The sequence below is a fragment of the Passer domesticus genome, chromosome 2 (assembly GCF_036417665.1).
Source record: "Passer domesticus isolate bPasDom1 chromosome 2, bPasDom1.hap1, whole genome shotgun sequence".
Classification (NCBI taxonomy): Eukaryota; Metazoa; Chordata; class Aves; order Passeriformes; family Passeridae; genus Passer; species Passer domesticus.
This window is the reverse complement of record NC_087475.1, coordinates 72,137,799-72,160,916: the sequence shown is the minus strand read 5'-3', so window position 1 is coordinate 72,160,916 and position 23,118 is coordinate 72,137,799. Positions and strand designations below refer to the sequence as shown.

At 37.3% G+C, this 23,118-nt stretch overlaps 1 protein-coding gene across 9 annotated transcripts in view; it reads left to right on the top strand.

Annotated features, from left to right (window-relative positions):
• SGCG (sarcoglycan gamma) overlaps positions 1-23,118 on the top strand; it is a 106,133-nt gene that overhangs the window by 79,361 nt on the left and 3,654 nt on the right. For all 9 annotated transcript variants that reach the window (XM_064409218.1, XM_064409215.1, XM_064409217.1 and 6 more), the window contains 2 exons: positions 4,680-4,752; positions 21,665-21,788. In XM_064409218.1, the coding sequence (XP_064265288.1) occupies positions 4,680-4,752; positions 21,665-21,788 (197 nt within the window). The remainder of the gene's footprint in view (positions 1-4,679; positions 4,753-21,664; positions 21,789-23,118) is intronic.

The window sequence follows — 23,118 nt, the reverse complement described above, 5'->3', positions numbered from 1 at the left end:
AAAATAGATACATCAAGGTGTGATTTCTCTTTGAGCAGAAGAATCCATCAAAGGAAATACTGAAATTATTCTGTAATTTCTTTTCAATTAATTTTTTAATATTCTTTTCCTGATTGCAACTGTCATGTTTGGCCTTCACTAATTACTGGTCCTCTGAAATCTTGAGGTTTTCATTTCAATGAATAGATTCATATTATTTCACTATCAAAACTATAAATATGGTAGTAACTATACAATTAGTGTTTCAAAGCCAAAGTTAAGTTATAATAATTATGTTAATAAATTTTGTTTACGCCTGAGGGTCTTATCTTAAGGTTTTTTACTTTTTAACCTAATTGAAATTACAACTTTGTTTAACCAGGAAACCATATCAAATAATTATTGTTTGCCCAAGGGATGCTAAACTTTAATAGAAAAGCGTGTTTAACAAAGATATGAGAAACTGCATAATTGTTAACTGATTTGGAAAAGGTCTGTCTCTGCTCAAAGTAAGTAAAAATCATTCATACACGAGTTGAAGTTGTTATGCTAATATTAATGACTCACTCATCCAATATTAATCTTTACAGTGCATTGATAATTATTTACTTCAGTAGATATTGTACTAAGACACATTGCCTGTTTCTTTTTTACACTGTAGTAAAATTCAAAAGCAAATACATTAAAGTCAATGAGGTTATTTCAGTGTAAAATTAATGTGAGAGGAGATTCATGCCTACTTTGCTTCAAATTAATTTATTAAAATTGTGATTTAAATGATACTATTAGCATGAAGGATAAATTATTGTGATTTAAATGATACTATTAGCATGAAGGATAAATTAGTAACACTAATATATACTGAGACTATTTTTAAACATTTTAGATAGAGAACAAGATCAATGTGAAATAAATTTTGAAAAGTTCATACCATAAAAAACAGATAATCCTTGGCTTAAAATACAAAAAGAACATTTTGCAGTTTTTTATGTACAGTGTAGTGAACTATTTGATTTTACGTCTCCTTATTTATGTGAATGATGAAAAGCTCAGTAATGATTTTTAGAAAACCTGACAGTTTTCAACTAAAATATAATATAGCAGAGAGCAAATGTGTATGATTTATGATATTTCAAGACAAAGGAAAATGTCTAAGAGTAATATAATCCAATCCCACACCTCAAGAATTGTCATTTTCCTACAATTAGTATGTTTCAATTCATACTATTTCAGTCAGACGTTCTCTGGCCCCTGTGTAGAATAGAACAGTGCAAATCAGAGAAGAGCAAATGCCTGGGGAAGGCCTCAGCTAGGAACGTGCCTCCGATACCCCGTGGGGTCAGTGCAGGTCTGGGTGGTCACGTTTCCCTGGGGCACGGAGAGACACAGGCACCTTCCCTGGGCAGAGCTCTTGTGCCCATCAAAGCTCTCCTCTGCTTTGGGGAGGGCTCCAGGGCTTGACATCTGCCTTGGGTGTAGGAGATAGGGGCTGAGCTCACCTGCTCAAACATTAACATCCAGCTGCGTGTGAAACACCCTGGGCTGTGTGAGACACCACATGGTATCGCTTTGTCTCCCAGAGATGCTTCCTGTGGTCGTGGCAGCTGGAGGCCAGGCAGGACACACAAGGGTGTCCCAGATGACAGTAAGGACATACAAGGAGGCAAAGAAACACTGCCTCTGGCCCATCTGTGACATCTACATCACAGACACATCTCAGTGTTTATGAAACTGAAGCTGGGTTTAACCCTTTGTGACCATTACTGCTCCTGAAGGAGCATGGACAAAATCTGCATCCTCTTCAATATTGTTTCAGTAAGGACCTGTGTTTTGCAGGCATATTATGCCTGTTGCTGTGGCAGTACTGAACATCCATGTTTTGTTCTAGGAAGGTATTGTACATTTAGCTGGCACTAGTGACAGTGAAACCACCTTGTAACTGTATTGATTGGCTTTATAAAACATCGACATGGCAGGTTCATAGAAACATAGAATTGTAAAGGTTAGAGAAGATCTCTTAAGATACCATCCAACCATAAACCTAACACTGCTATGTTCACCTCTAAATCACATCCCCAAATGCCACACCTACACTTTTTTTTTTCCTAAAGGAAAGCTGGCAGGGCAGAGAGGATCAGGTTTTTATGGAGAAGCATAATTACATCACCCTTTCTCTAGTTTACTACTTGCCCTTCTGCTTGTTTGTCTTTTATAAAAATCCTCTGGAGTATTTGCTCTGTTCTGTGCAAAGGCTTTCAGATTGCGTAGCTAATGCTGAAGTGTAATGTGAATGTGACAGTGTGTGTTTAATTTAAACACTTCTGCTCAGAAGGTAAGTTAAGTAGGAGGCAATTTGAGGGTATGAGTAAACATTCTGTTAGACTTTGAGGAGGCAAATGGTCCTTGCCTCACACAGGGTGCGTGGGGTGTTAATGAATCTTGCTGACTTCAATCCTGTCATTGAGAAAATTAGTATCTTGTTTTTGTGTATTTTAGGAATAAATTACAATATCTTAATAAACAGTAGCCTATAAAATAGTAAATATAGTAATAGTCATATCACAGTTAAACTAGGAAATGAAGACAGGAAATTAATTTAGGGCCATTTTCCAAAAAAGGTTGCCCTGAGATTTTTTTTGTTTTAGTGGTATACTGGTAAAACTTAATGCTGTTTGATGAAGGAGTTTTACTGACATTAAAGGCAAGGTTTTATTCTTGCTTAGTGGTGACAGCTCTAGAATATGGAAGTAAGCCTTTTCATTCCATTTTACACCATCTGCCCACACCGAGAACATCAACACTGGTGTTTCCTGTTCTCTTTCTTCCATTAGCTCCTATTTCCATGAAACTGATATTATCTCTGTAACCACTTACTTGTCTTTATAGAATCGTGGGATTGTAGGATCACTAAGGTTGGAAAAGAACTCTAAGATCACTGAGCTAAACCATTATTAACCCAGCACTGCTAAGTCTACCACTGAATTGTGTCCCCAGGTGCCACATCTGCACTTTTAACATATCAGGATATCACTGCAAAATATCTTAGTTGTACCAAATCAGCATTTTCTGATAAACATTTTTAATTCCTTAAGCTGCAGAATAATCTTAATGAAAATGAAATTAAATGTTAATAAAGCAGGGTTAAAGTTCTGTCTGAACTAATAAATTTTGTATTTTCCTCTATTATATTTATGCCAGTTTGTAATTTACAGAAAGATTAATCTATTTAAATTTATGAGAAGAGTATCAAAGGCTAAATAAAATTTAAATTCAAGCTTGGTAAATCAATGATTGGTCAAAGTGCCGAAGTGATTTAATATGATAATTCTTGTATCTTGTGTTCTTCTCTTCCATACAAGGAGATTTCATTCCAAGGAATCAGGATTTCAGCTAAAACTCTTCTCAAAATGCAGCACATTTCATGCTTTCTCAGGACATTCTGAGAATTTTCCTGCAGTCCTGAAGACACAGTCTTCCTATCAGTTGTCTCAGCAATGTATTAATTTTTAATGTTTTCTCTTTATTTCACTTCTTTTCCTTTTACCATGCTCTCTGAGGTTGCCCCAACCAATTTTTAATTCTCTTTTTCCCTTTATACCACATTTAATACAATCTAATGCCACATTTATACAATCTACACCATACTTATTAATCATCCATTGCCATTCTCTGTCTAGACAGAGCCCAGATCCCTAATGTAGGGATTTTTACAGCCCAGAATTCTTTCCAGAGGGTAATGGCATGAAGAGCAGCCAGACAACCCACCTTGACTAATATCCTAACTATTAAAATATATTGCCTTGCTACATACTCACCTGGAAAGTGCTCAGGTATGTGAATCCTCAAAGCCGGAGAAGATCTCTCAACCTAAGACCTCTCCAGTTTTTGATGAGTGTGTTCACAAAGCCAAGGAACAAAAGTTGAGAAGCTCCACCTTCGCTGTAGGTGGTGGTGTTCAGCTGCTTTTTTTGAGCTGTCTCTGTTGCTTAGGGGCTTTTGTCCTATGTCAGCTGATTTCCTGATCCTAGAGGAGCTTAGGTGGAAGGTGGTCACTGGGCTGGTGATACTGAAATAATGCTAATACTCAGGAGAGCAGACACGGAGATCCTTGGAAGATTTTCAGGTCCAACAGGGAGGATCCTGGTGAGGCTGGGTGTCCACCGTTTCTTCCTCTTTGGAATGAAACTACTCATACGTCAAGATGTAAACTATCTGATCCCATAGTCATTAACATTTGCATGCAGAAACACCATTTCATATTCCGCAAGTCTGCCTATAAATAGGGGAAAATCTTTGATAAAGCTATATGACAGAAATTGTGATATGCATGGAGCAGTCTGAAATAAATATGATTACTTAGGACTGTAGCATTTGCGAAGATTTTGTATGGGTTTAATTATCTCTATTAACTGTATTAAAAGTTACATTGTAGAAATCTTATTTACTTATTTTATTGTCGCAAGTAGTTTTAAATTTATCTGTCTTCAAACCCTTTTAAGAATTTACAGCTGTAAATTTACATTACTTCTGTATTGTACTTGTCCAGCCAATACTGCAATGGTAACATAGCTATATTTAAATTGTCTTTTAATTCTTAACATGTGTTCTCTTGATGTCCAACATCAAAGTGGCCATATTAAAAAAATAACACTCTTGTGTTACATTACAGTGTTTTTCTTCTTTTGGTTTTTTTTTTGCAGGGCCTGAAGGGGCACTTTTTGAACATTCTGTAGAAACACCACTTGTGAAAGCAGAAGCTTTTAAACAGCTTAGGTAAGAATTTATACATAAATCTAATAAGTAAATGTGATTTTTTATAAATATTCACATTTTTCAACACAGAATTGCTAATAACTTTTTTTCTGGTTTACGTGACAAGTTATTATTTTGAAGGAAAATCATATATATTGTTCTGCAATTTTGAAATATACTATGAATTGTTCGTTGCTGTTGGTGAACATGTTTAAAACCCCCATGGAAAGATTTTGTGTAAACTTATATTTTGCAGTTTTGAAAGACTTTGAAATACAGCTTTTCTACTTTGTTACTAGCTCTAATGTATGAAGAGAATTAAAAATTGGTTTGGGCAACCTCAGAGAAGATGGTAGAAAGAAAAGTGAGATCAAGAAAAAAACATTAAAAATTACTAAAAAGCAGTCTGGGCTGAGAAAATCATTATTAAGTACTTTGTATGTTTCAGAGCTCCTTAATTCAAGGATAGCCTTTTTTTGTGCATTTTTCTATTTAATTTTGAGTATCCCAAATTAGTTTATAATATGCTGGTTATGATGAGGTAATAAAGTCAAATTATATTCTCTTCATGAACATGTTATTTTTCATTTTACATGCCAGTTCAAAGAAAGATTTGAAATGAAAGAGGATGTCTTTAACAATTGTATTTCTGTTCTTTCATACCTTGGCAGTTTGCTAATTTTTTGTCATAATTTCTCTTTTTAGTTTTCCTCTCCAATAGGGATAACTACTAGAGAGTAGTGGAGGCTGATGAAAGCTTTCAAAAACACTGTCTGTATCTTGCTGATTGAATTTTCAAATTGATAATGACAAATGAGAGAGAGACCGTTAAGATAATTATTTTGATTATCTCATTTATATTTAAAATTTACATTGTGCTTGCATTTGAAGACAGTATGAGCTCAAGTCATAATTTTTAACATATTGATGCCCACTTTCAAAAATATGTTTCTTCTGTTATGGTAGAATTTGGATGTGGGAAACTTTGACTAATATTCTGCATTTTAAATGCACATTGTCTGGTTTTGTGGGAAGTGGACTCATTATGTTGTAAATTTGACATTTTCTGTGATTATCTCAACCTCAGTGAAGTAGGAAATCAGATTTCTTAATTGCAAAATCAAGAAGCTCTGTGCAAATTTTGATTGGATATGTATCTATTATTTTCCATGGTTTTTACATTGCTTCAAATTCATAATCAATTAATATTTGAATAGGGTTAATGTAGTTTTATTCTACGTCTGTTATGCACTGTTACATTTTAAGTTCTTACTTGCACTTTTGTTTAACAACAGTTACAATGTTCTTGACTATACAAATATTGTTAGTATAATTTTCTGCCTCTTTTTCAAATAGGATAACAGTAGGAAGGAAAACACTGAATTTAATTCAAAGTGTTGCTAAAGTTCTCCTCTATGAATTAATTTGCCTCACAGCTTACCTCTTCAGTGATTTTTACCGTGTCAACTATAAATACACATTTTGATCTGGAATGTTGCTATTTGTTAGCGGAGCTCAAATGTAACACATAAAATCACACTCAGTTCTGTCTTCAATTAACTTAAAAGTAGTGGGAAGTACAGACTTCTCCAGAATTAACAGAAGTTTGATAGTAATTACTGTGATACCAGGGAATTAGCAACATGGCCACTGACACACTTGTGACTGTATTTGACAGGAACCCAGAGCTGCTAAACACCTGTGCTAGAAACTTAGCTTAGCCCTAAGAAAACTGATTTTCTGGGCATTAGGGCATTAGTGCAATGTGTACACCACTCGCTCATGCCAGCATAGAATAGATTGGGCTGGAAGGAACCTTAAAGATCATCAAGGTCCAACTCTTCCTGCCATGGGCATCTCCCACCAAACCAGGTTGCTCAGAGTCCCACCCAGCCTGGCCTTGGACACCTCCACCATCCACAGCTTCTCTGGGCATCCTGTTCCAGTGCCCTACTATCCTCGCAGCAAAGAATTTTTTCCCAATATCTAATCTAAATCTTTCCTCCATGCTGTATCACTATATGCCCTTGTAAAACATCCCTCTTTTCTCTCCTGTCCTGGTAGGCCTTTACCCAGAGCAGTTCAGGATGCCTCAGTCCTTTAATTTGTTTTCTTTTTCTGTCATAATCAGTGTCAAATTTAAAAGCAGAGATGGCAATGATTTCATTTTCTCATTAAGGGCTTCTGGGGAGGTTTAAGAAGGAAATGTACTGGTCTGCAGTGGTCTGCAGTGCAGATGGTAAATGAAGATGTAGCCAGTGAAAACCATTTTGTCAAGCTGGAAAAAGGTTACTTTCAAGGGTAATCTTAAATGTCAGCATAAGCAAAATTCATGCATTCTGTTGTGAAGGAGTTCAGACAAATTTGCAAAAAAATTTGTATTTTGTAATGCTTCATAAATATTCTGTTTCATTCCACACATTTAAATACAGGTACCTACCCACTGAAAAGCACTTCAATATAAAAATTTAAAGTATGACTTTCCTAGTTTAGATTTGAAAATGCTTCATTTCCAAATTAGGGTAGTGAGCACAGAGTTATGGTTACCATTACATATTTGCTTACCTTGAGCCTTATCTCCACACTTTCACCATCTATTAATCTTGTCCTATTTTTCCTTTATTTTTCCTCCAGTGATTGCGCTGTGCCATGTGGTTGTGATATGCTGGGTGAATGTGTTATAAAGTGCCATGGTCTGCAGCATTAAATGTGGGGAATAGTGTTTTGAGAAACCCCATCCACTACAAATGGAGTTGCAGGTTTCAAGGAGCTGACTGGAAAGCTGTTACTGCTTGTAATTTTTCAGTTTCTGTCATATGAACGGGGGCCACATTCTTTCTCTATCATTTACAGTTAGAGCAGGATTTCAAACAAAGCTGACACAAATGGCCTCTGAATTACAAATTCTGCTGGCTTTCTTGTCTAAATGCTGAATTTCAAGATAGACTTTTTTTTGGAAACAAAGACGTGTGTGTTAGAACGTGTCTTTTTATAGCTAACTTAGAGCAATGCAATTATACTGTGGTCAGTGACTGTCCTTTCATTTGCAATTTGAAGGAAAATTATAGAGTCCTTTTCAGTCTAAAAAATAAAATTTTTGACTCACTCATCAAGAAAAGGAGATGTGCTCACACTTACTTCCAACTGGTAGGAAGGATTAAAACAACAAAACCTACATTTCAAGATTGTAGCTTTCCTAAGTTTAAAATAGCATTGCCTACTTTTTAATTCCTTTAATGGACTTCCTATATCTAAGTAAGATCCATTTACAAAATTTGTGAAGACTTTAGTACCAGTTGCACACCTAAAAATGGCGCCTTGCATGTAAGAAGTATCCAACAGACATCTCAAAGAAATGTTGAGCGTCACCAGGGAGGTTTGGATATATCCAGGAAATATCCTTCCCAGACAAATACCACTGAGGAGGCACCTGGTTGAAAACAGCCAATTGCCATAGTGAGGACGGAAATATGTCAGTGATTGATACGATCCAGCTCTTTATTCCTGCCAAGCTATTTTGTAGACTTTTCCATGGCTCTTCATGAGGCCTTGGACTTTGGTATGTATTTGGCACCTTGAGAACTTACCTCAGTCAAGTCTCCTGGTGTTTCCCAAGAATTTATTTAGCTGACACCTCTAACTGGATCACAGCAAAGATTTAATGGAAAACAGGTGTCTTCCTTCCCAGAAAAACTTGAATTTAAACAGAATTAGGAAAGCTCATGTTCAGACACATACCTTGTGACCCAAAATGTAGGTCAAAAATCTGTAACAGCTACTACTGGAACTAGATGATGTAGACAGAGACGTTTATAACAGTTCCCTAAAAGCCATCTTTTCCTCAGGTTCCATGTTAAGCACTGGAAATAGCCTCTTCTGATACTATCCCAAGTTTCATGCCAGCACACATACCTTTTTATATCCCCTGTTATCAAATAACATTCTCTATGAAAACTGGTGTCTAAGTTTAGACATTTTTCCAGTCTAACATATTTTATATGCTAACATATTTTTATGATAACTTACAACAGCTTAGAATATTATTTAGCCTATTCCTGTGTTGCTCCTAAATTTTGTATCCTTCAATAACATGGAGTTTATACATAGTTTTGTCATTTTGATACCATTTGCTTCTTGTGGTCTACATTGCTTGTGGTTTTCTAAGGGAAAACAGTGGATCAGCAAAACTCTTTAAATCTCAGAACAATGTTTCTGAGATGAACATTTGCATTTCCCGAGCTTACAAAAATCTCCTTACAAATGTGGCATTTTTCCATTTATCAACTAACTGTATACTATGAATAATGAATATAACGCTTACAACTTAGTACTATCTTTGTTCTCATATTTGCTGTGTATGGCTGTCTGACTGCCAACAACTGTGCCTTCTGAGCACAAATCCTGTGGGAAATCACTTTTAGTACACTCAGCTTGTGGTATTCAGACTTTTAACTGAGGGTTTGCATCCAAGTTCAGAATGATCCACATCATTCCACTATTCTTGATTTTGGAAAGCTCTATAGCAGGAATGATATCACTGTTCCAGAGAGTCAGCTTTTGTCAGAGTACGATTATAAATTTATAGAGAGATATATGTTACCAGAATATGGGTATATTTAATGGTTTATGGGTATATACTGAAAATATTTCAGTACTCCTCAGGGAAATGGATTCTAAACAAATGTTTAATATTGGTATTAAATAAAACTTCAAATGTGTAATTAAGGAAGCATTGTTTTATATTTAACTGAAATATCTGTCCAGCACTTAAAAGCATAAAAATATGTATGTACAGGTATGTGATTGACATATTACAGAATATTGATAATTTGAAGGCCAACTGTATGGTTTCTAGGTATCTGGTTAGGGTAGATTACTTTTCTAATGGTAGACTTTTCCCTATCTATATATTCATAATTGACATACACCCTTTAATTTTACATCTGTTCTGTGGCATCCAGTAACTCTACTGATGGAGTTACGGTTTCTACTTCTCTCAGATTCTTTCTGAAGTCTTATTTTTATCCTTTCCAGTCCCCGTTGATATTATTTTTTCCTTTTGCGCTTGAAGTATTTGCTGTGGTTAAACTGTGTAATAAGAGAAAGCTGGAAACTGAATTTGTTGAGTTTTATGGCTGTATGAGTAAGAATTATGAAGGAAATGTAGAGAAATGTATAGAAGCCAACCAGGGGAAAAGCATTTGCCAAATAATTGTTTAATTATATTTGTAACACTAATGCTTGCATGCTAATTGCCTAAAAATACCATCTAACCAATTGAAGTAGAGTCATTTTGATTTGCATTCATTATGTAAATCAAAAGCCCAGTCAGTCAGAAGAGAATGAATTACATAATGGAAAGTAGGAATAAGGTTATGATTCAATGTTTGCAAGGCACCTCTGCTCCCTGACTATTGAGATATTTCTACTGCAGTGTGATTTATGAGCCTTGGCCTTAATTTGATAGATACACATTTGCATTCATATAATTTTCATAATCAAGTTAACTAAGAACACCATAAAATATGTGTTTTGGAAGCTTTAAAGAATTTATTTCCATTCATCTGATGGACTCAAATGTGTAAAAAGATGTCGTTTAGGAGGGTTGGACAGTACATGTTGATCATCTTTTCAGAAGCATTTCTGACTTGGATATTTTGAAAAAACTCTTTTAGCAAAGTCTTGTGTATTACATCACATCTGGTTGTCTTGTAAGCACTGATTTTACCTGTAAATGTTAGTCCTAAAGTGAAAGTCAAAATAAATGACTTTCACTTGCTCCAGTCACGTGGCTGGTGTTTTTCTTAAAGCCTCAATTTTTCAGAGGTGTCACTTAACACATTAAAACCAATAAAAGTTGATTCTGCTGCAGAAACAGAAACATGGGGCTGTCATTTAAGTATTTTCCATGGATGCTTGTGTCAGCAGCACAAAGAGCAAAGCTGTAATGATTAATGTACCTGTTGAACTGGGTCCCTGACAATGTCAGACTGCTCAGTGAGTTTGCTAAAGTGAACTTGTCATCAGTGATTACAGCATATTCCACCAGAGCAGAAGCCACTGTGAAAACTTCGTTAGTGATTGTCACAGTTTTAGACACCACCTTGCAGGTGACCACCTGGAGCCCTGTTTGTAAGCCTGATGGTGCTGTCACTGATCCAAGCTGTAATACTGAGTTGAGCAGATCATGCCTTACATTATCTTTCACCTACACACATATCTGCACATATATCTATGCATATATGCAGAGAACTGAGGAGGAGGCAGGAAATAGGAGACACCCACCATAAGGATGTGGGTGTGGGAAACACTGGGAAAAGAAAAGGGAATGTTTCCTGCTAAGAGTAGCTTTTCCAAGATGCGTTGCACATATACACCATCACTATTCACTCTTTCCCCTCTCCCTTGGACTGTGTGCACAGTTGTGATACTTCAGTTTTGGGGAATCTGATGACAGTGTGGCACATTCAGTCACTGTCCTAACAATCACAATAAGGAAAGGATATTAACTGCTTTTCAGCAAAGCCTCTTCACTTGAGTGTTTGTTTTCATGGAGAGCATGTGGGCACTATGAACAGCATTTACTGAAGAACTCCAGTTACTTGAAATCTTGCTATGTTTCAGCATATTAAATAAAAAATGGCTTGAGATACGTATAAAAGAAAGGCATGGCAAATTTCAGCTTGGAAGGTAATTTTATGAAACTACTTATAAGGAAAATGCTAACCCCATTTTTTACAACAATGATGCAAGTGCTGTTATTATATGAGATTAAAATTTTATAATACACAGCATTATTTTATAATATTATTAAAGTAATTTGAAAAAGATAGCTATGCTGGAAACATCTGTGATGTGCCAGATTTAATCACATTCACTGGGGCCTTGGTCATTTTTAATTACCTGGAGAGTCAGCATATCATAAAATTGAGGTCATCAGAGAGACCTCTTTTGAATTAGCTCTTACCACTCTTCATCACAACTGTCAGTCTTGAAAGAGGTTTCTATTTTAATCATGTCTTAGTCTTATCTTTAGTCTTCATTCTTTCAGTGACTCTGCATTGAATGACAGTGGGCAAACAGGAAAAAACACCTCAATATTTAAAATGGATGGAGAAGTAGTAAACAGATTAGTGCACTGCGATAATCATATCTGCTGTGTTTTGCAATACATTATAAATGTTGTTTAAATTGCTTCTAGAGCCTTTTCAAAGTGCCATTAAATCTGGAAACTGTTCTATTCTTTTATGTGGCTTACATTAAAAAAAAAAAAATTCTGTTAACCAAAACCTTGGGAGCTGGAAACATCTGTTATTCAAATCTGGCTTTGTAATTGTGCTTGTGCACAGAGATCCCCCCCTAAGCCATAAACAGTGTTAGTGCCTGCTGTGCTTATGCTGAACAATTCCCTTGAATCCAGAATCTCATAACTGAGCTTTACTGGAATCATCTGCTGCCACGCATTTCAGATTTACAGCATAAATACAGAACTAACTTGGAACACAGGCTATTTGAAGAAATAAAACTATACTAAGAATTTTTTATCTAAATTAAAGAAAAACTTGCTGAAGAAAACACCAGCTGACACCTTCAAGAGCAGCAGATACTCCCGGTATTTAAGAATGGCGCCCCAAAACAATGCAGTTCCTTGGGGTTCTGCCCTTGATCATTATCCTTGATCATTTTTAGCATAAGGCAAAATGAGCTTAAAAAAGCCCAGTAGATTTATTTATTCTAAAATCAGCTGTGCTTTCTATGCATATAGAGTAGGGCTAAAAAGTGAAAACATACAAAAAACCCTTTATCTGCATGGAACTAACGTTTTTGTTGATTCTAAATAATTTCTTCATTGTTCATGTATGTGATTTAGCACTCCTGGCTGCCATTCATCTCTTACATATTTAGGCTGCATTCATGCAATTGAGTCCAAAGCTAGGGGACCTCTGTGTGCCCAGAATAAGCAGATGCATCTCAATGTCCATCCAGGTTTAGAATACTCCTCTGTCTATAAGCAAAATCAATCATTCATTCATTCATTCATTCATTCATTCATTCACTTAAGTGGAAAGGGATCCTCCCACAAGCCACCTACACAGAAACTAATATTCCTGAAGCACGGCCCCAGGGGTTTGCAGCTGTTTGGACAGATGTTCAGGTGGAGTTAATTCAATTTATTTGGACATCTAGGTGCAGATACCTGTGCTTCATCTCATCACTTTTGGTGGAATGCAACAGGTATTGTGAGGGCATTTTACAGAGATATCTAAAACAGAGCCAATTATTTATGCCCTAGTACTAGTTCTTTCTTTCTATTAATTTTGAATGATGAATGGGAGATCAATGGTATTTCTTTAGGAATTATGCACTTGCCAACTACACCATGTTTGGTTAAGGTCTGAGGAAATGAAAATTCATCATAAGAAACAAGGCACTGTGCTGGGAAATGTTCAAATTGCAGAATAGAGGTTTTCCACTTGGAACCTAGTATTTAATAATTTCTAAATTACTAATCATAGTTTACATAACCATGTGACTAGGATTAGAAATGGCTTCCAGTTACTGGTTCTTGTTTGATATCAGGCATGAGGTAATAAGTCCTTCCTAGCTAATCATTAGCTTGGAATGCTATGACTTTTTCTTTTCAGGAAAGTCATGACACCATCATATTTACCTAAAAGAAGTATCCTTTCTTAGTTGGTAAAAATCCATGGTTGTGTAATACTTACTAAAGACTTGGAGAATTTCAAATACAGTCTAAGTGTTTTCCTTGCTATCAAATTTCTAAATATCTTCCTCCTTCAAAACCTTCTCTATATCTTCTGCATCAAATTCAGATTTCTTTTTTATACCAGTCTTGAAAATTATGCATCCCATGTATTTACATTTATATTTATAATCTACTACAGTTCTTCCCTTGGCTCCTGTAATTCTTGTTTTTAACATTTTTCTGGTTTTCTATCCTACACTGCACACTCATCTCCAATGTTCTCCTTTAACTGACTTATTTCTTAAAGCTTATGATTATTCAAATATGTGTCAGAAAAATAGTACAATCTCTCTTTTCTTCTAATCTGAGGTCATCAGATTGCCCTCAGCCTGAAGCACAATAAGAGTACGAAAGCCTTGTATTGTTAGTGCTTTTCTGTCAGGGAGTCCTTAGCACAGACATCACTAGAGGAACGCAATCCAGGTTGGTTTCCTGGGTCCTGCATCTCTAATGTTGGAATATGTAAAAGTTAGACGACCTGATGCAGCACTGGGGCACGTAACAGACTACACTCCAAATCCAAGATCTTGGAGCTAAGTCCATGGATAAAATTATTTAAATATAGGCATAAATGAGGATAAATGGATTAATTTATCTACAGAAAATTAAACTTAAAACAGAATCTGATTAATTATGATTTTATTTTCTTACAATGATTGTCTTAACGTAAAAAGCATAAAGAGTCTAAGATCCATTACTGCCATGGCTCAATATTCCAATAGGTCATTACAAGACTGTTTTAGCTTTAGAAAATGCATTCCCTATAGGTTGCTTATTTGAGCTTATTGAGTATTTGTGATTTGATTTCTTTGTTTCTCTATTACATGATTTTGTAATTTCACTGTGACTCCCCTTCATCCCAGCCAAGCTCAGTAAGCCCAGCTGTGCTGTGTATGATGAAAACTGCTTCCCAAGAGTTAGAATAAAGGGAACTATGAAAGTGGTTCAGTGAGGTTTTTTTACCCTCCGGATATGAGAGCTCAGCCCTGAAATGATTGAGTAATGAAGTGCTCCTAGGCCTTACCAACAGAGACCTCTGGGAGGGGAGTCTCATAAACATGAAATACAGGATCTGCAGCAGTATTATACATGCCATACTGAAGTCCCATACTGCTGTTAGTAATGACTTGCTTGTGTTTCATGACTGTCTTTGTGCATTAATGTGATTGTCTGGAGAAAGAAGACTAGCAAGAAAGGCAGGGCCTACTACAGCATTGTGTAGTTATTTCAGAGTAGTTCTGCTGTTATGAAAGTATTCAGGATGTTTCAGAAAATAAACATTTCTGTTTATTTTCAGAGGTCAGTGGCATTACAACCTGTCAGCAAAGCACAGCACATTGTGAGGCTTCCCCAGGTGATTGGAGGCAAAATGATGGACCTTCTAAAATTACGTTTTCATTAATGCATTTAAGCAATAAGCAGAAGAATCAAAGAAAGAAAAGGTTACTTTAAAAATCAAATTAGAACAGATTGCTCTATCATTTTATTGTCTTTAAGCTACAACATAGGGTCACTGAAGATTTTGTTTAAAAAGCTTCAGAATTCCTGTAAAATTGAAGTGCTTTATGAACAGCTGCTTATATTCCAGCCAAGTAATTTTTATCTAATGGATTTCTTGTGCATGTACACTTGCCTCTAAACAGATATTTTCATAGCATGTTTCTCTGAATTCAGTTGTACCCTATGTGTTTTCTTACAGTGTTACCAGACGACTTTTCTGTATTTTCAGAAGAGACTGGACATCTTTTTCATTACAGGCACAAAACCTCTATTTGAGTTAATAATTTCGGCATGCTTAAGTTGAAAGCACGGTTTTAATATTAAGCTGTATCTAATGCTGTTCTTAAGTTTTCCTGTAGATTTTTCTGCAATAGAAGAGCCAGATTTACTTGATGGAAAATTATTAAATGTTCTTTATTTTAAATTTTGAGATAATTGCTGTTAAATTTGATTCATTAAAAATATACTGGTTTGAATATTACATTTTTTTGTGGCATAAATAATAGGTTAATTTAGTGTTCAGTGTATAAGAGCTGTACATACTGACATTGGTCTTATTGAAACAGAATATGCGTCCTAGTTCAGGCAACTCCCAGAGGCAATAGTCCTTGGAAAATTATTTTTTTTGGAACTAAGCTACAAAAATTGGGAGATAGATTATAACCATTGACCAACTAATGGGCTTGACAAGGAAAAATGGATGCAGTTTTTCAGTCAATTTTTCTCATTATATTTCATTTACTTTAAGTCAGTGAAGTTCAGACTTAGAATATCGAAGTGAACAAAGGCAATGTGGAAGACAATATCATCCAGGTGGGAAGCGATTATTCCACCTCTAAGTGAAGGAATTCAATAGGTGTGATGCAAAATGGGACATTTTAGAAAGAAAAATCAGTCAGCATTTGAAAGATTTATAGAAGTTATGTCAAATCACAATTTTGTGCTAAGGCTTGACTGAGTAACTGCTATATTTTCATTACGCAGAAGCTTATTGGGGAAGAAGATTTAATGAGTCATTAGTATTTTCTATTCTTTGACATTCAGTAAGAGCTATCACAGCTTACTGTTGAATACTGATACTTCCGTGTCCTCAAGATAGACACAGTTGATGGAATATGCTGTGAAACTCATTTTTCCTCTTTGCAAGGAGATGTAATTTTAGGAGCCGTTCCAAAGAAAATGCTTTTACAAAATACAGAAATGAGGCTTATATTGAGACTGAGATCTCAGTCCTGTTGTTTTGTCCTTCTTTGCCTTTGGACCTTCTGGCAAGCAACCAAAAGCCATAAGGCAGAACACCACGATGTTCAAGTTTGGGTAATCATGTTCTTGCAACATCCTGATTTCTGTCCCACTCGCCTGTCCTCAAAACAGCAAGCTGCTGGGACATAAGTAAATATGGGTAGGGATTGGCTGTAGGCATTACTCTGTGCCTGCTGCTCACTCTCCACATCTAGAACTCCAGCCCAGCTTTGCTCAGCTCATGTTAACAGAAATCCAGCTTCCTCATAAAGAAAGGATATGGTTTGAAATTGTGTGTACTGCACCATAAGTAAATGCTGACAATCTCTTTTTGCTGTGTGACTAGTGCATGCCCTGCCTATAGTTTACTCTCTTACAAAGTCTAGCTGTATGGCTGGGGAATTAGACTGCTTTCAGACTAATCAAAAAGTCAATATACTCCTATTGCCTTTTAAAGGTTAACGTGCATTCAAAAAGCAGGGATCAAAGCAGACATCTACAGAGAACCAAGGCCAATTAAGCCCACAGAATCCTTTAGGTTGCTTTTTTGCCTTTCAAAACAGTAGTTCCTTGACAGGTTAAAGATTTTCCTTTTTCCCTCATGGTTTTTTTTCCTCTTCATTTCTTACCTTTTCTATTCATCCTTTGCTCCATGACCTCTAGTCATTTTTTAATAAAAAATTACTATAATCATTTATTGTTTAATCATCATAATTTAATTTCTGTTCCACTTTAACCTTTACAAAGTCAGATGAATTCTGGGGCAGGTGTTCATGGCAGGATTTCTTTTTGCATGCCGGAGGTATATGAGGGTCTCTTCGTTACCTGATTATTTGAGAAAGATGTTTTGACTGTAGGATCATAGAGTGGTTTGGGTTGCAAGGGTCCTTAAAGATCATCTAGTTCCAACCCCCTGTCATGAGCAGGTACACCTTCCACTAGACCAGGTTGCTCAAAGCCCTGTCTAACCAGACCTTGGACACTTCCAGGGATGCACAGTTGCTGGGTGCACTACAGTATTAGAGGTAGTGTTGATCCTGGATCTGTTCAGTCCAGTTACAGTAATCCTGATCTTCCTTAGATAGGTGCTGGGAAGAATGCATACAGATGGGCAACTTCTAAGGTCATACCAGGGAATTCTCTTCCCACTGAAGTCAGGAGAGATGATGACTCCTGAGCTGGAAAGGTCAAAAGGGGTCAGAAGGAAAGGATAAACAATTATCCAAGAGCAAGCTGGTTCCTTTGTCTTGCTCTAAAGGTCAAGCAACCCAAAGCGCAGTAGGAAACTTGTGATACTCTTTCTTCAGTGCTAGAAACAGCTTCCTAGTGTCTTGGGGTACTTACAAGATCTGTAAGGTATCACCTTCTGACTCCTGCCAGACCAGGATGAAAAAAAGACATCTGTATTCTTGCAGCATGCACAGGCAGTGTCATCTGCTTCTTTACCAGAACTGCTGCAAGCTGTCCCTGCCCTCACATCCTCCCTAAAACAGCCAACTGCGCAATTTCTGGTGATCTGGCATTCCACGAGTTAGCAGCGTGCTTATAGGAAAAGGGAAATCCTCAAGCCTTTCATTTGTTGGGATGGTTTCAGATATAGAGCCTGGATTCTGTTGAGGTTCCCTCAGAATATTTTTTGACACAGTCCATTAATTATTTAGCACAGCTCAGCACCAAATTTCTTTGGCTGCCAGACAAGACAGTATAGTTGACTCCTGGAACTCTTACCAACAAGAAAATACCATCTTTGCTGCAATCAATTGCTTTAGTTGTGATGGACTATGGAGAACCAATATCCAGCAAATGACAGCTGTAAATTATTACCAGGGACCACCTGTTCCCTCACCCTTCCCTGGCTATAATAAGCTGACATAGTGCAGTTTCTCAGGCTGCAGGGATCAGGATGAAGGGGAGCCAGGCAAAGTAACTATCCTGCAAGTGGGCCCAGGTGTGGCTTGCATTGCTTTACAATCTGTGAGTATGTCTACTTGAGTGTCTTCATTCAAATTAGAAACAATGCTTGGGAGAGAAATCTCCCAATGGCCTGAGCTCTCCACATCTTGATTTTCCTTGTGGAACTGTTTGGGGTACATGGACAGGGTGACATTTGTGTTAAACTAATCTGAAAGCTGTGATCTCTTGGAGAACACCTAGTGTGCTCCAAACTTTCTGGGCATCCAGTTGGCAACACCTAGTCCAGAGTTCTCCTCAGGACACACATAATGGGCTGTCAGGTCCTTGGCATCAAATGTTGTGCTGCCCAGATCAATTTCTCTTGCACCACCCCCCTTGCTAATTGACCCTGGCAGCTACCGCAGTACCTAGAAGCTACTCAGAAGTACAGAATCCATCTTCCCAAGTGAGATAGAGGCTGTGACAGATGTCACATTTAGGACAGCACATTACATAGATTAATTTCCCTAGATGGTAAAGATCATTCACTTCATCCTCTTAAATGAAATTTATGTGTCTGTAAGTTTAAAAAAAATATAAAGTGACTGGTAACAATATATTCCCTCATCATTCTAATGCACAAATTCAAACATTATAAAGTGACCAGAAACTCTAAGACAATTAATTTCTTCCCTCTTACTCTCCAAGCACCCTCCATTATTTGCAAACAAACTGAATTCTTGTTTTGCCATTTGAGAGATGCACATCTATGTGGGAACATTCAAAGGGACATTCAGAGCCAAGGTTCAGCTCAGACTGAACTTGGTGTCAGCTCAGACCTACACTAGGTGTCCATTTCCCTTTGAGTGCATCTGGACTTCAGACACTGAACCTTTGAATACTGTACAAAGAAATGCATCATTAGTGTTATTGACTCTTGCCTTTGCTAGAATCTCACATATTACAGTTCACATCACTGATTCACAACAGTTTGCATTGCCAGGAAGCTTCAATGACGTGCTTAATTAGGCAAATCCAGGCTGAGTTAATCTAGAAATAGGACCTGTATAAACAGCAGAAATTTAAGTTTGTGATTAATATAGCAAATGTAATTCTGCAATGTAATTTAAATTATGTGTATGTCATATCATAAATCTAAGTGCTTCCGAAGTCTGTAGGCTTCATGCCAGCATTAATTTTTGTAGAAAGTAAGAAATACTTCTCTCATGTTTGATTGCTTTTTAAACTCTAGGTCTGATATACTCTCAGAAGTTTGTCCCAGTCTGCCGTCCTGTGATTTTAATGGAGTTTAAAAATACAAATTTATGCCTACATATAGTTTGCTTATGTAGGTGAAATGCTTTACAAAATAACATGAGGTATTTCAGACTTTAAAGCTTTTTGTTAAGACAAACTATGGCAAAGTTATATTTGACTACTTTGACACTAATTTAGGAAAATAGATGAAATTTTAAAGATTGAAAATAGAAACATTTTTTAATTTTTCAGTATATTGCATACAAATGTGCAGAAAAATATTCCCATGAAGTAGACCTCCCACATTAATCAGTCAGGGAAAAACTGATTTTCTATTCCACAGAGATATAAATTTAGAGATCTAAAGCAAAAATCCATAAAAACAATTTAACAAAAGTAGTTAAATTCCAAACACTGCTTAATAATTATTAATACTATATTGATTGTCTCATTCAGAACTCATGACCTGGTACACAGCATGGTCATGACAGAAGTTTGTGCTATCTCAGATTCATGGAATGAGGCATCAGATTATTTTGTGGATATGGTCTCAATATGGGGCCATGATGCATTCACCCATTATCAGTATTTTATTTATTTATCAGTCTGGAGTTTAAACTTGTTGAAGGTGATGAACCCAGGAGGTGTCAGGGAGAGGCTTTGGGTTGGAAGGGACCTTTCAAGATCAGAGAAGATAGAATCTTCTGCTAACTCTGGCCAGCTGTGATAAGCCAATATTGCTTGAGCTATTTTCAGATTTGAGGATAAAACATAAAGTTTCAGTGACTGTGCTGAGATATCATGGATTTAGGTTTTAAGTTATCAGCTGGATTTAGTTTCTTCAGAACTCAGATACAACTGAACTTCCTCACAAGCACAAACTGTCTTCTTTTACATTCTGGTTTTAATGAAATAACAGGAAAACAAAAATAAAATTAAGACTTGGGTCTCAGTACATTAGACAGCTAATTCCTGCCAGTGATTGGCAGTCAGTCTGAACTCACTACAGAATGCATTCCCAGTAAAAGACCTGCTTGGGCACAGCTTCCTCTCACCCAGACTGGAACCTGTGGAGCACCCGTGGAGCCAGCACAACATCTGCTGGGAGTGCATGCACACACACACACTCAGCCCTCTGCACAACCTCCCTAGAAAACACAGTGGATGAGAACATGCAGGCTTGGGAACAACTGTGTCTGTGTTCTGCACTGTGGATGCAACCCACATTCTTTGGTATGTGTCCAGAGAATAGGAAAGCCAGCACATGTAAACAGAGATCACAGTTGTCTCACTTTCTCTAGCCTTCATATTCACCTGTTTAGTGTTGCCTGGTGTCATCAGGAAGTGAGTGAATATTCGTGATCAAAACCTAATAGGTATCAATTCTGATCCTGCAGTGCCTCCAGGTGAAGCAGTTCTAGGTAATGGTCAAAGGAAGCAACATAATCACTAGTCTGTTGCTAGGATTGGGCTTTTTCTTTCCTTCTCATAATTTTTAATTAGTACTTCTATCCCTTCTACTTCGCATGGAAATTATACCAGAATTCTGAAGAAACAAAGCCTTATCTCTTGGAAAAATAAAAATCATTATTCCTGCGCAGCTGATCTGACGAGGTGATTACTCAGATAATACAGTGCCTTCCTGCCATCTTGTGGCACTGTAAGGTTTGCAACTCTCTTTGTTATACTCTATAATTTTTATTTCAAATTAACAGTTTTTAAGTTTCAGATATCATTTAGTTAAACAACATACACACACAAAGAGTGAAATCTTAGCCCAGCTAAGACTTGTTGTACTGTCTGTACCATCATATTCATTTAAATCCTTTTTTATTTTAGGACATGCTAATTCAACAAGGCAATCTGTTGCATTGTCAAAAATCTCATTGATTAAAAAAAGTTCCAGACTATATTTATTGTATTTATTTCAATGTCTTATTATGTCAAAAGTGAAAACAAATTGAAAACTAACTAATGTAAAACTGGGTTTCAAGTTGATAGATTAGGTTACTGTCATACTGAAATAAGCTGTGGTTGTGTATGAAATAATACCTTGCATTTGTATCATGAATTAATCTATATTTTTTCATTTGGGATGCTTGTTGGTTTTCAAAATAGCTGCCTCCTTTTTCAAGTCTGCCTGAAGGAAAGGGAAAATGCATCTTTTATATCACTTCAGAGCCTGCAAGGGCTTACTCAATGTTTACTTATTTTTCTAAAATAAAGGAACATATGACATTGTGCTACTGTCCAATTTCCTGCTCCTGCTTTTAGGCTGGAATCACCAACTCGATCTTTGAGTATGGATGCACCACGGGGAATTAATATTAAAGCACAAGCTGGGAATATTGAAGCTCTTTCCCAGATGGATATCAAACTACACAGCAGTGATGGCGTGGTGAGTATGAGTCCTTCTTTTCCATAACTGTGGTTGATCTTCTATGTGACTATAACTTCAAGGCTTTTTTTCAAGTTCTGTTAATTTAATTCCTCAGGTTTTAGGTGGCAGGATATTAAAATTAATAGTGCCAATAATAAAACTTTCATTTATGTAAATAATACTACCAACAGATATGTTGTATTAGCTTAGAGAGATGATTTCTAATAAAACTTGGATATTGCTTAGCTCCCCACTAGCACAGTGATTCCCAGGCACCCCCTGGCTCAGAAGCAGACACAGCCGCAGAGTGGCAGAATTAAGGAGTGAAGCTCTGCACACATCATTAACAGCAGGCAACATGCAGCAGCCTGTTTATCCCCTCTGCAAGGCTGTACTGTGCCAGTTCTTCCACAGAGGAACTGCAGACCGACCCACGTCCATCCTTAACCAGCTGGCTCCATGGTGAGGCCTCAGCACTCAGGCCAGGACAGACCTGGGTCCAGCAGCAGTGTTTGTGTCCTGCTGCTCTGTGCATGGGCAGGGACCCTGTCACTTATCTTAGAATCACAGAGTGAATTGTGCTGGAAGGGACTTCAAACATCATACAGGTCCAACTTCCCCTGCCATGGACGGGGACACCTTCAGCTAGACCAGGCTGCACAGAACTCAGTCCAGTCTGGCCTTGAACACTTCCAGGGATGGATCATCCACAAGTTCTCTGGGCAACCTGTTCCTGTGCCTCACTGCTGAAAGAAATCCCTTTTTATATCTAATCTATCTTCTTTCAGTTTAAAACCAGTATCCCTGATAAAGGGTCCCTCCCCAGCTTTCTTGTAGGCCCCCTTTAAGTACTGGAAGGCTCCAATGAGTGCTTCTCTTCTCTGTGCTGAACAACCCAAATTCTCTCAGCCTTAGGTGAGGTGCTCCATCCCTCTGAGCATCTTCGTGTCCCTCCTCTGAACTCACATCAACAGACCCATGTCTTTCTTATTTTGTGGACCCCAGAGCTGCAGCACTGCAGGTGAGCTCTCACCAGAGCAGAGCAGAGGGGTAGAATCCCCTCCTTGCCCCTGCCCATGCTGCTCCTGTTGCAGCCTAGGATATGATTGATTTTCTGGGCTGTGAGCGTGCATTGCTGGCTCATACATAGGTTTGCATCCATCATTACCCACGCATCTTTCTCCTCAATCCATTTATCACCCTGCTCTGTTTTGGGGATTGCCCCAACACAGGTGCAGGACATTGCACTTGGCCTTGTTGAACTTCAGGAGTTTTCTGATAAGAGGCTGGGCACCAGCTTATTCCTGTCCTGTGTTTATGTCTGCCAAGAGCCTAGGGCTCAGGGAAA